Source organism: Euprymna scolopes, chromosome 19, assembly GCF_053919585.1.
Source record: "Euprymna scolopes isolate OS-2025 chromosome 19, ASM5391958v1, whole genome shotgun sequence".
NCBI lineage: Eukaryota > Metazoa > Mollusca > Cephalopoda > Sepiida > Sepiolidae > Euprymna > Euprymna scolopes.
The window spans coordinates 125,889,766-125,901,965 of record NC_136500.1 but is presented as its reverse complement, the minus strand read 5'-3'; the positions used below and the strand labels follow the sequence as shown (position 1 = coordinate 125,901,965).

Sequence of the window (12,200 nt, the reverse complement as noted above, 5' to 3'; positions counted from 1 at the left end):
CAATCCTATGCTCACTTTACGTCAGGGAAAAAGGATCCTAGGATAATCTCTTATAGTAAAATCATAAAATGCCAAATTTGCTTGTCGAAAATTTGATGCAACGATTATTTCGAGTTCTTAAGGGTAAAGAGAAATTGGATTTCTGTTCATCTTTATTCTCTATCATTATATAAGAATAGAGAATCTGAGATGCATTTATTCAAGGTTTAGAAATGAAAATGCTATTTCAAACTGGAGAAAGACAGATCAATGAAAATGCTGTTTCAAACACGCATAGCAGAACAAAAAAAGCATTATTTCAAACTGACGATAATGCTATGTGAAACTGAAGCATCACAGATCAATGAAAATACTATTTTAAATTGAAGCTGATAAAATGACAAAATGCTATTTAAACTGAAGCTTAACAGACTGAAGAAAATGTTATTTCAAACTAAAGTTTGACAGACCAATGAAAATGTTATTTCAAACTAACACATAATCAATCGACAGTCTCTTATAGAGTTGTATTGCTGCACCTTAAAGTCATCTTTTTGTGGTTCAATAAAACTCAACAATCAATTCTTTTGGATTAATATTGTCAATTTAGTTCATGGCCATAAAGTGAAGGATCATTTCTTTTGTTATTTTTTACTTGAATATCGAAACTGGTGCTTTATTTTAAAATTTTCAAAATAATAAACTGACTGTGGCTTTTATATGTTGGCCTTTGTTTTAATTTGTATAATCTTAATAAAACTAAACATCTTTGATGGATTTTTATACTCTTTTCATCTTGAATATTCTTCCCACAACGTTTCGGCTGATGCCACCTTCGGCCTTCTTCAGATGTGTCTTGTCGGACTGTTTATGTGTAACTTTGAAATCTGTACAGAATTTCAAACTGCAATCTATATTTATTCTACAAGACATTGTTTTCAGTTCGTCAGCCATGACCAGGTAGAAATCTTAAGTAATCCTTAATTATATTCTTAGTATCGCCTGTGTGCAACCATGTGTTCCCCCGCCCACAACAATCGCCAATCTCAACACCGTTTCCATGTCATCGTCTCTCACTGCAGTAGGAGCAACCGCAATGGCTCACAAACATAAAAAAAATCACAACACAAATTCTGCAAATATCAGTTGTACTTTGCATGTGTGTGACATGATTAACCGTCTTACCGCTAACGTTCACACCTTGGTTGATGTCAGGTCATCTCTGCCTCCTAAACTTTTCTCATCTGATCCAAGCAGCAACCTGCAATCGACTATCTCTAACTGAAAAATTGTTGTAAAACTGTCACAAAACTAATTGCCACCACTAAAACTCTCTGTGAACTACCTCTGAATATTTCGACCTTTATGTCCGGTTTTTTGGCCACCATAACTTGATTAACAATCCTAGTTCAGATGATCTTTGTGTGCTTTAGTGAACCACTTACTCCCAATTGTCTTTCTACTAACCTTGCTTCTTATACTTATTTCCTCTTTTTATTTTAGTTTTTCCACTCTTTTTGTGTGTCTTAACACTTTAGGGAATGTGAATAGTATCACTCTTGCTATTCTTCTAATCAGAGGACGGTAAGCAATTAGCAAATTATGATTGCAGCAAAGCTAGAAATTTGCTGGTTGATACATTAGATAAAAAAACAATTTATGATATTCAATCATAAATTGTAAGAAAAACAGTTAAAAAATATATATACATTAAACAATTGGGGGGGGGGAACAAAAAACAATGGAAGCGTATGTTTGTTGGTTATGTATCCATTTGCACTTTTCCTTGACTGAATTTTAGCTTTCTGCAAATGCAGTACAACCGAAAAGACCAATTTCTTTTATGAACGTTTAACTGGATGTTTTTGCATTTTGAAATTTAAGCCATTGGACCTAAAATTCTGAATATTTTACTTCTTAAAAGGAGTTTTTCTTTCACCTTTCGGATTTAGAATGAGGGGGTCATTAGCCATGCAAAAATGTTATTCCGAGTTTTTTTGTTTTAAATTGTTTGGAATAATATATATTTATTCATGCATATATATATATATATATATATATATATATATATATATATATATATGTATAGTTCACAATGAGAATAGAATAATGCATAACATATTGGGAATAGTTCCCACTTTCAAAAAATGACAAAACACGCAGAGGAGAAAATTTTTACTTATATTGTTTCAAAGTTTTGCATAAACACAATTTTTTATTTTTAGCACCATAATTTTTGAACATTTTCTGGAAAGAAGACTTAGTAGAATCGTTCAGAGAAAAAAAAAATGGAATCCAAGTCAAAGATTTATTAGCAACAAAGGGTGCCTCCATCAACAGGATGAACAGAACCGGTGGTTGACATGGATTTATTGCTCAGCAGAAACAAAATGGTGTAGACAACATCTTCAACCTCTGGAAAAAAAGGCACAATTAATAACTCTCCATAATAAAGACCAATGTGTGTGTATGTATATATATTACATATATAATAATACATATATAATAATAATGATGATGTATGTATGTGCAAAAGATTTAGCATTTTTGTAATGAGAATAACAAATTTTAATTTCCTTAATATTATTTTTTATAGTTGTTTTCAAGTGTCAATAATACCAATAATAAAAACCATTATTACCTTATAAATTTATTAATCTATCAGCGATGACCAAGTAGAAGTCTTGCGTAATTTTCAATTGTATTCATTGTACTTCCCACACCGCACTAAAGATTGAACCTTGGACCTCCAGAAAAGCTTCACTTAGAAGTGAATTGTACTTAGATACTTTATTCATTATGTCACTACTAAAAACAAAGAAAGATTCGAGTTTGGTAAAAAGATTCCCGAGTTTGACAAGATACACAGGAAGACAGTTTAAAGTTACAGCAACCGAAACGTTTACAAGTTTTGACATAAATTTTCTTGAATTAAATATTCATATAAATATTGTTGGCGCAGCTGAGATAAGTAGGTCCAGCAGACGAGCCTCGTTCTGAAAAATCTTGACAGTTAGGTTGTATGAAATGTGACACCGGTGCTTCGTTATATTTATAGCAATAAACGTTCAACATTTCTTTGAATTTTTTTCTTTCTTTAATTCTTGGAATTAAAAAAATAAAACATGTTTTTTTTTTTAACTTTTAGCTTAACTTGCTTTTATATTTCACCATTTCGTTTTTTTAGTAATAAATGCTTCTCTACATTAAAAACCGACCTTGTGTCTAACTCTGCCCACGTGGGGAGGCAAGTAAATGGGAAGTAATATGGCAGCTGAAAAACTTTTTTTGACCACCATAAAAGCATTATAATACATTTAAACCCTGAAGAATTTCCTCCATGCGCACTTGTTGTTCTAAGTTAACTAGCCACTACTTGTGTTTCAAACTTTAAAAAAAAAGCGCTTTAAAATAGTAAAAACACTAAAGCAGTTTTCGTTTTGGAAGGGAGGTTTCAGGCGCCCCTATTATCCCAAAGAACCAGCTATGTAAACACTTTGCAATATTTTTCAATAATTATTTAAAACAAAAAAAAAGATTTCTTTACAATCAATTTTTATTTAAAATTAAGAAATTATTTTCTAAAATATTTTCTTTATATGTGTTGACATTTTGTTTTTAAGCAAAATTAAGAAATTAATTTTAAAAATATTGTTTATATCCTTCTTTATTCAAAAGGGTGACTTTTCGGTAGCTTCACCAGTTGTTAACCTAAATTTTCTGAATATCAGAACGAGGCTCGTCTGCGGGACCTACTTATCTCAGCTTGACCATATTGTTAAACTATTTTCATGTCAAATAACAGGGGGATGGAGGAGGATATTATGAAAACATAATTTTTAATCAACATTTCTCATTCTTTTTACATCAGAATTGGAAATTTTGAGAAAATTCAATGTTTTTTTTACATGGTAGTCACCACTTATCAAGGCCCGGAAGCCACTCGGGGGATAAGGGTTATTGCATGTATCAATGGGACAATATCGCGGTAATCATTAGTAATGGAGATCTGATAAAATGTCTTACTTAAGGGGGCGGTTTATCAGGAATTTATTGATGTTGGACTTGAAAACATCCAAGTTGTAGTCAGGTGGGAAACAGGCAAACGGAAAAGAGTTTCACAGGCGTGCACTTCTAAGAAAGAAGCTTTGCTCATGGAATCTACGTTTTGATTTAGGCATAGATAAAGAGTGGGGAAAATTATTGACAGTAGTTTCAGCTAGACGGGTGTTTTTTGTGAAAGATTGGCGAGGGGGGACCAGAGATTGGAGCTCAGACGAGCACTTTCCATGGAAATAATGATAAAACAATGACAGGCTCACAACGTCTCTTCTGTGAGAGAGAGGTTGCAGAGAAGAGAAAAAGGCATCCCCCCACTAAGACACAAAGACTATTTTGTACTCTGTCAAGGCAGGATAGGCTGTTTTTAGCAGCTACTGCCCGGATATGGCAGCAGTACTCCATCCTTGGATGTACTTGGCTTTTATATAGATAGAGAATTGCACCAGCAGTGAGATATCTTCTGGAATGGTAGAAGGATCCTACCATTTTTCCAGCGACCTTGGCAACAGACTTGATGCACGTGTTCCATTTCAGAGTAAAGGTCAATCCCAGATGCTTGTCAAAACATGGAGCCTCCCCAAGACGAGAGCCATCCATTTCAATTGATGCCAGATGGGGTTCAGAGCGTTGATGATGTAAAGATAGAAGCTTGGTTTTGGATGCTTTAAAAGTAACCAGCCACCTCTTCCCCCACTGTACCATGCGCTCAAGATCAGAGGAGAGAGAATCAGAGAGAACTTTGTCATTTACGGCCTTTGATGTGTTGCCATAGATGGTCGTGTCATCAGCATAAATGTCACAAATGATTTAAGTATGTGTTTTGGGAGATCATTGATGTAGATCTGGAAAAGAGTTCGGCCAAGGATGGACCCCTGAGGGACTCCAGCATTAATACTGTGGGCCTCTGATTTCTGCCCATCAACCACTACTCTTATGAGCCTATCAGAGAGAAATGATTTAATAATTGAGAAAACGTTTCCAGTTATACCGTAGCTGGAAATCTCGTGAAGTAGACCTTGTGCCATACCTTATCGAAGGCCTTTGATATGTCAAGAGCAATTGCCCTAGAAAGGAAGCCTTTGTCGAGAGATTCACTAATCTTATGAGATATAACCGTTAGCACATCTGCTGTAGATCTAGCAGAACGGAAACCATATTGCATGTCACTAAGAAGGTTATTTCTGCTGAGGTGCTTGACTATTATGCACTGTTAGCTAGTTAAGCATAACAGATCAACAAAAATATTTTAAGTGTGACAGCCGATAATCAAAGTTCTGTTGGAGGTGCCTGGATGCATATAAAAGTATCTGCCCATTCAGCAATGAAAATGCAATTTCAAACTAAAAAATAGAAAAATCCTTGGGGGTGGGGGACAATGAAAAAAGCTAAAATCTTTTAACTTACCAGCAAATTTTTTCAATGGAATTCGATTGAGCATGGCTTCAGATTTGGCTGGATCACTCCAGTAGGTCAAGCCCATCTCTGTCAATACCACAGTTGGGTTGACACAATTCACACGAATCTAAACCAAAAAATTCAAAATATAAGTGAAGTCTTATTGGGGCATAAAAAAGAAGATCATGATTCACGACTGTTACTTTGAAACATTTTGTAAATAAAGTTATAACGTTGAAATATAAATTAAATAATTCAAAACATGAAGAAGCACTTTCTGTTGCTTTATTCTTTTCATATTGCACTAATTGGGTTTACTTTACATTAGCATTATAAGCACACATCTATTATAAACACATACACATTATATATATATACAGGGTGACCCCCCCCACCAAAAAAAACGGGCCTCAACTCTAATTAGGTTGAGACATTTTCTAGAATCAAAATCATCTAATGGATCTGGATCAAAATTACAACAAGGATTCCAAACATAAAGTTTAGTATATGCTGTTATTTTAAATTTCGTAATGGAACATAAAAGTGATGCAAAACTGTTCTGTTCGGAAATTAATTTGACTTGTCCTGAAACGAGTATTCTTCTTCGATAGTTGTAGCTAACAAGATAGTTACCATAGTAGTGGTCACCGTTTGAATACTTGACCCCTGTTCATCTCGAAGGACCAAATGAATGCGAGGACATGTGTTCTGTTTCTTTGGCTGCATTATGCACGGATGTTGACTAATACCGCCTTGCTCGTTTATTTATTGCCGTCAAGTTGCATTGTGATATTTAGATTCAAATGATCTCTTATTCAGCAACAAGAACCTGCATCTAGGAATCACTTGAATGCTAGATACCATGTCGTTCAGTGACCATTATCTGAAGAGCCTCGGATGCTGCCAGTTTAGATCTTCATCTATTTCAATGTAAGTGACGCAAAAAAGACGGAATTCTGGTTTGGTTGTTTTATGTCATACCAACCCTTTTCCAGTTCTTTAATGCTGAATTCAGTCATTTTTGTAAAACGTTTTTATACTTCAAGTTCTTTATATCTTTAAATATTTATTCATGGTGTTTGGTTTGCTTGTTTTATACAGAAACAAAAATTTTGTTTAGCTTTGCAGAACATGATTGAGTTTTTCCATTATAAAATATTTATCAACATGATGTATCGCACCAGGACGGTAATGTGGTATTAAGTTCTTCAATCTTTGAGGTATAACTCATCTCCAGGAGAAGAAAAAAATTTGCACATACAGGGTGACCCCCCCCCCAAAAAAAAAACAGAGGACATTCAATTGTTTTTCTGAGCATTTTACAGTCAATGGAGAAAACAAAGGCCAAAGATCATAGTGTCTTGATGTGATGTTTTGAATATAATAAACTAGTTATGACCAAAGTTTCATTTCATTCGGACAAAACACTAAGAAACGAGGCCTAATTAGAGTTGGGGCCCGTTTTTTTTTGGTCACCCTGTATTCTTTTTTTTTTTTTCTCCTACAAGACTTCATTGTCATAATCTTCAAATAATTCCAAGCAAACTACAACATCCCCCTTAAAATTTTACACGCTTTAAAGTTCAAAGTTGACAACTGAAATGCTTTCCTTTGAAAAGAGATTATTTCAAAATTTGAAAAGTTTTAATGAAATATATGCTGGTCACACGCACCCCAAAAGGTCCTAATTCCAAGGCCATAACTCTGGTGAGTGCATCAAGGGCGCCTTTGCTGCTACAATAAGCAGCATGATTTTTCAGTCCAATAATAGACGCTTGGCTGGAGACATTCACGATAGACCCTTTGCGTGAATCTGCAATCATTCCTTTCACAACCACCTGAAGTGCACAAATTTTGAAACAATTTTCAGTGAATAGAATTATTTCATCAAGAAAAAATATCGAAAATGAAAACAAATGTTTGATAAATTTAAAAATAAGAGAAACTATAGCAATTACTAGTTGTACTTTTTTTTTTACCGTTATATACTATCAGGTTGACAAGAAAGTTCTTGCGGTTTTTAACTTTTAAATTTAGATGAACATATCTTGGCTTAAACAAAAGATTTATTGATCGCAATAAGCACCATAAAAATGAACACACTTTTGCCAACACAAACAGGTGTATTTATGTCAATAACATAAAATCTTGTGTTCTGGTGGCGATGAAGTCACAAAATATTTTAGGTTTACATTTATTTTCTAGTAGTATATAAGTGGCAATTATTTAAGTATGTATTATAATACATATAAGATTAGATGAAATATTCATAATAAGAATTAATATATATATATATATATATATATATATATATATATATATATATATATATGGCTGAAGTTTCTTTAGGCATGGAGTCAAGAAAAAAAAGTAAATGGCCGCCAACAGCAGGGAGACCCAGCAGAATTTCGACTATGATATTTGCAAGTTATCACAACTAGCCGAGCAAGGAAGCGTTTAAAATCAGTTGAAATATATGACCACAATTATAACCAGCATGGCATCTGAAAGTTTTGGTTATGTATTTTAACTTTAGTAATTTAAAACTCCATCTGTTATTTATGATTGCGTTGTTATAGTTTTACTTTAAGTTAAAATCTATGAGTCCCATATGATTTTAAAAAAATTAATTTGGTTAGATTAAATGATCCAATAAATGAATCGACTCGATAAGAACATAGCAATTTTATTATTAATTTTTGAATACACGCTTCCTTTTCATTGGCTGACTTGCAAATGGAAAAAGGGGAATGATAAATTTTGCAAAAAAAATAGGGGTCTGATCTGATGAGCAAGAACCCCAAAATCGACAATGAAGACAGCAATGATCACTGAGGATCACTTAAATGCATTTGAATATATTTTTCAATGGCTTATGCCACTTAACACAGGAAAATCCACCTGACTACAACTGGGATGTCTTCAAGTCTAATATAAACAAATTCCTGATGAACCGCCCCCCCTTAAGTAAGACACTTTATCAAATCTCCATTACTAACGATTACTATCCCATTGATTACTATACACGCAATAACCCTTATCCCAGAGTGGCTTCTGGGCCTTGATAAGTGGTGACCTCCATGTAAAAAAAAAAAAAAATCTCCCTGACCAAAACAGAGTCCATACAAACTACTTGCTTAAAGATGCAACAATTGGGATATTTTGTTTTTTAGTTATATAAATTACATAATCATTATATATATATATACATATTATTATTATCATTATTATTATTATTATAATATATATATATATTATTATTATTATAATAATATATATATATATTATTATTATTATAATAATAATATATATATATTATTATTAGTAGTATAATAATAATAATAATAATAATATATATATATTATTTTTATTATAATATTTATTATTATTATAATATATATTATTATTATTATTATAATATATATTATTATTATTATTATAATATATATATATTAGTATTATTATTATAATATATATATATATGTATTATTATAATACTACATATATATATATATTATAATAATAATACATATATATATATATTATAATAATAATAATAATAATATACATAGCAATTAACCATATTAACTTGCTTTCTCAGAGTTTTACTTACAGGCTTTTATTTATGAAATGCAGACATTTTTTGTTTTGTTTCAGAAAGCTTTATAATTTCAGACATTTCTCCCACTCTCCTGAACAATAGCCCACTCTAATAATACAAAACTAGTGACAATGGTGAATAAATGTGTGTTTTTTTTCATTTTTTTCTAAAAAGAAATTGATGCAATGTGTTGTTAACCAAAAAGAAAATAAATGATTTTTTTAGTTTGCTTATAAACAAAAAGAGTTAAAATAACCTTGAGAAAATTAAGTTTTTTCTTGAAGATTCACAGAAATATCAAAGTTGACTTGCCTGTGATACATTCACTACTGCATTCAAATTGACACTGAATGTCCTGAAAGGTTGAAAGTCAAAATTATTCAAATACACATTATGTATTAAGACGTCTTTAGTTATGAGGCAAATACAATATAATAGCAAACACACAAACTATAGTTTTAAAAGATTTTAAAAGGTGTTTTCAATAATTATTCTTTAAAAAATATAGCACAAAAAGTGTTTTCAATAATTTTTATTAAAAAAACCCTACTAATTTCAATTTTTAATTAAAACAAGACTGAAAAAACTTTGCAATGATTATCTATATATCTATAAAAGTGAAAGTATGTATGTACACAATAACTGTCAATTTTCAGTTTACAGACTCAATATCTAATATACAGGGTATGGAGATTTGGGAAAATTTTTGTAATCCATTTTCGGCCAGAAATTTGGCTGTTAAGGGGGTCAGAGTTTAAAGATTTAACCTTTGAGAACTCTACCAAACTCCTCCACCAATTTTGGGTATAAACAATTGAAATTTTAGATATAGGTTCCTTGGACATAAATCTAACTTAATAACTTGATTTGAGCCCAAACAATAAATGTGTATGCTAACTAATAATGTGGAAATCAAAACATTTTTAAAAAAAGGAAGGCCAGAAATTATGTATATGTGGACCAGTTAAGATATGATGATGTCATCAGAAGAACTAATGAACATGATGGAAGACTGTGAAATATGGACACCACTAATCAATGAATGAGCTTGAAAATAAGCAATTTAAGGAAAATGGGCTGTAATAATTCTCCTGTCTAAAAATAGAAGTTCTTAAAAAAAAGAAAGAAAAATAACTGTGGAAACCAAATAATTGAAAAACTAATAACTAAACTTACTGCTCAAAGTCTTCTTTCTTAGCTTCTAAAAACGAATTCAGGATACCAATGCCAGCGTTATTGACTAGAAGATCAATGGGTCCAAGGGAGGTAACTGTGGAACAAGTTTTGTCCCAATCACTCAAGTCACACACAACGGCATGAATTTCAGGGCACTGTAATAAAAGAACATGTTTCAGGACAAAAAAAAAACACACACAAAAGAAAGTAAATTTATTCAATGGAACAAAAATAGACTACAAGATTTTCTATGTTCTTTTCTGTGACCATGTTGGTTATTGAAGTGATACCATATTGAATACTGAAGTTGAGGCCCAGCAGAGCAGATTCTGTAGAACTTCTAAAATAATACATTTAAGTGAAATTAAAAAAAAAACAAAAAAAAAAAAACACGGTTCAGCTGTTTCAGAGTCTATAGGGAACAAATTTACACATACAAGTTGGTTGTTTTTGTTTTACGGCATATCAACCCTTTTCAGGTTATTTAATGCCGAATCCATTGATTTTGAAAAAATCTTTTAATAGAATATATTTGTTTGTTTTTTCAAGTCAGTTTCTATTTAACCCATAATTGGAACCCTAACAGGTACTACAACTCCGGGTCAGAGTGGACCTGGGAGCAATGGCAATTAAAGGGTAGCTCTACACTTCCCAAAGCCCGCAAGCTGGGACCTCACCATCGGATATAATTTAAGGTCATATCCAGGACCCATATATACAAAGTGCCTTTTATATAAAGAGAGATACGACATTAGTAAGTTTTCTCGTTGAGATTATTTAACTTTTTTTTAAGCACATTTTTAACATATAAATAAATAAAAAAAAACATGCTTATCAGGTCCAGAAGCCACTCGACGTTAAAAGTTAATGAGATGGATGAATTGTTAGTTGAATGATGAATAATATTTTTTATTTTTTTATAACATTTTCACCCCAAACAAAGCACAGTGGAATTAGAAATATTTATTGAATAAAATCCAGCAACATCTACAACTTTAATAATGAACTGACATCTTGCTGCCCAACTCCCTACATAGTATCCCAGTAGCTGTTGCCCCTGATAGTAGCCCCCTACATCAAAGTGGCAATGCGCCTTGTTTGGGATGAAAATGTAATAAAAAAAAATAAAAAATATTATTCATCATTCAACTAACAATTCATCCATCTCATTAACTTTTAACGTCGAGTGGCTTCTGGACCTGATAAGCATGTTTTTTAATTTATTTTCATTTATTTATATAATATGTAAAAAAAAAAAAATTATCTGACCTCTGCTACTAATGTTTTCAGGTGTTCTTCAGTCCTGCTGAGGGCATAGGTTTTGGCACCACATTTCGACAGCATCTTTGCCACATCTCGTCCAATTCCAGCATTTTTTAAATAAGAAAACAGAAAAACAAAAAAAATTAAATTAAAATATACAACAATTATCTTTTCCTGAATTATAAACATACCATAATGTTATGTAATTCATGCACCAAGGAGAGCCTCCAGAGCCAACAGCCTTGTGTCAGCCTGATATACGTGAAAACAAAAAATAAAACAATGAGATCACTTAACTAGTAATATCAAAGCAGAGAATAAAAATTGAATCAGCCTATAAATAGTATAACAATTTTATGACAAACCTTATTTGTACATATGAGGAAAGTTCTGTTTGTTCTATTTGCCCATAATGACTACAGATAGAACAGCTACTACACTTTGAAATATTTGCACAAGACATAAAAATTATATTTTAACAAAGTACGAGACATTTTCTAGTCATGCTGATAAAGGATGACCAACAACACCCATTTTCACACACTTTAGAAAATGTCTATCGTACTCTTAATTAGAATCATCTATGACCATAATACCACATTTACTCCAAGTGCCGTCCTACTAAGAAATTTCTCAAATCATCCAAAAATTTTATTGAAGATAAACATAACGTTTTCATATCAGTATATACGAGCAATGCATGAACCTTGCGTCAATATCAAGG

At 32.0% G+C, this 12,200-nt stretch overlaps 1 protein-coding gene across 1 annotated transcript; it reads right to left on the bottom strand.

Moving 5' to 3' along the window:
• Positions 1-2,241: 2,241 nt before the first annotated feature.
• LOC145240345 (L-xylulose reductase-like) lies at positions 2,242-11,557 on the bottom strand. Its single transcript, XM_080103926.1, has 6 exons — positions 11,483-11,557; positions 10,214-10,368; positions 9,350-9,392; positions 7,110-7,274; positions 5,446-5,563; positions 2,242-2,394 (listed from the first exon to the last, which is right to left on the bottom strand). The coding sequence occupies exons 1-6, from the start codon at positions 11,555-11,557 to the stop codon at positions 2,291-2,293; spliced, it is 660 nt and encodes a 219-aa protein (XP_079960052.1). The 3' UTR covers positions 2,242-2,290.
• Positions 11,558-12,200: the final 643 nt, after the last annotated feature.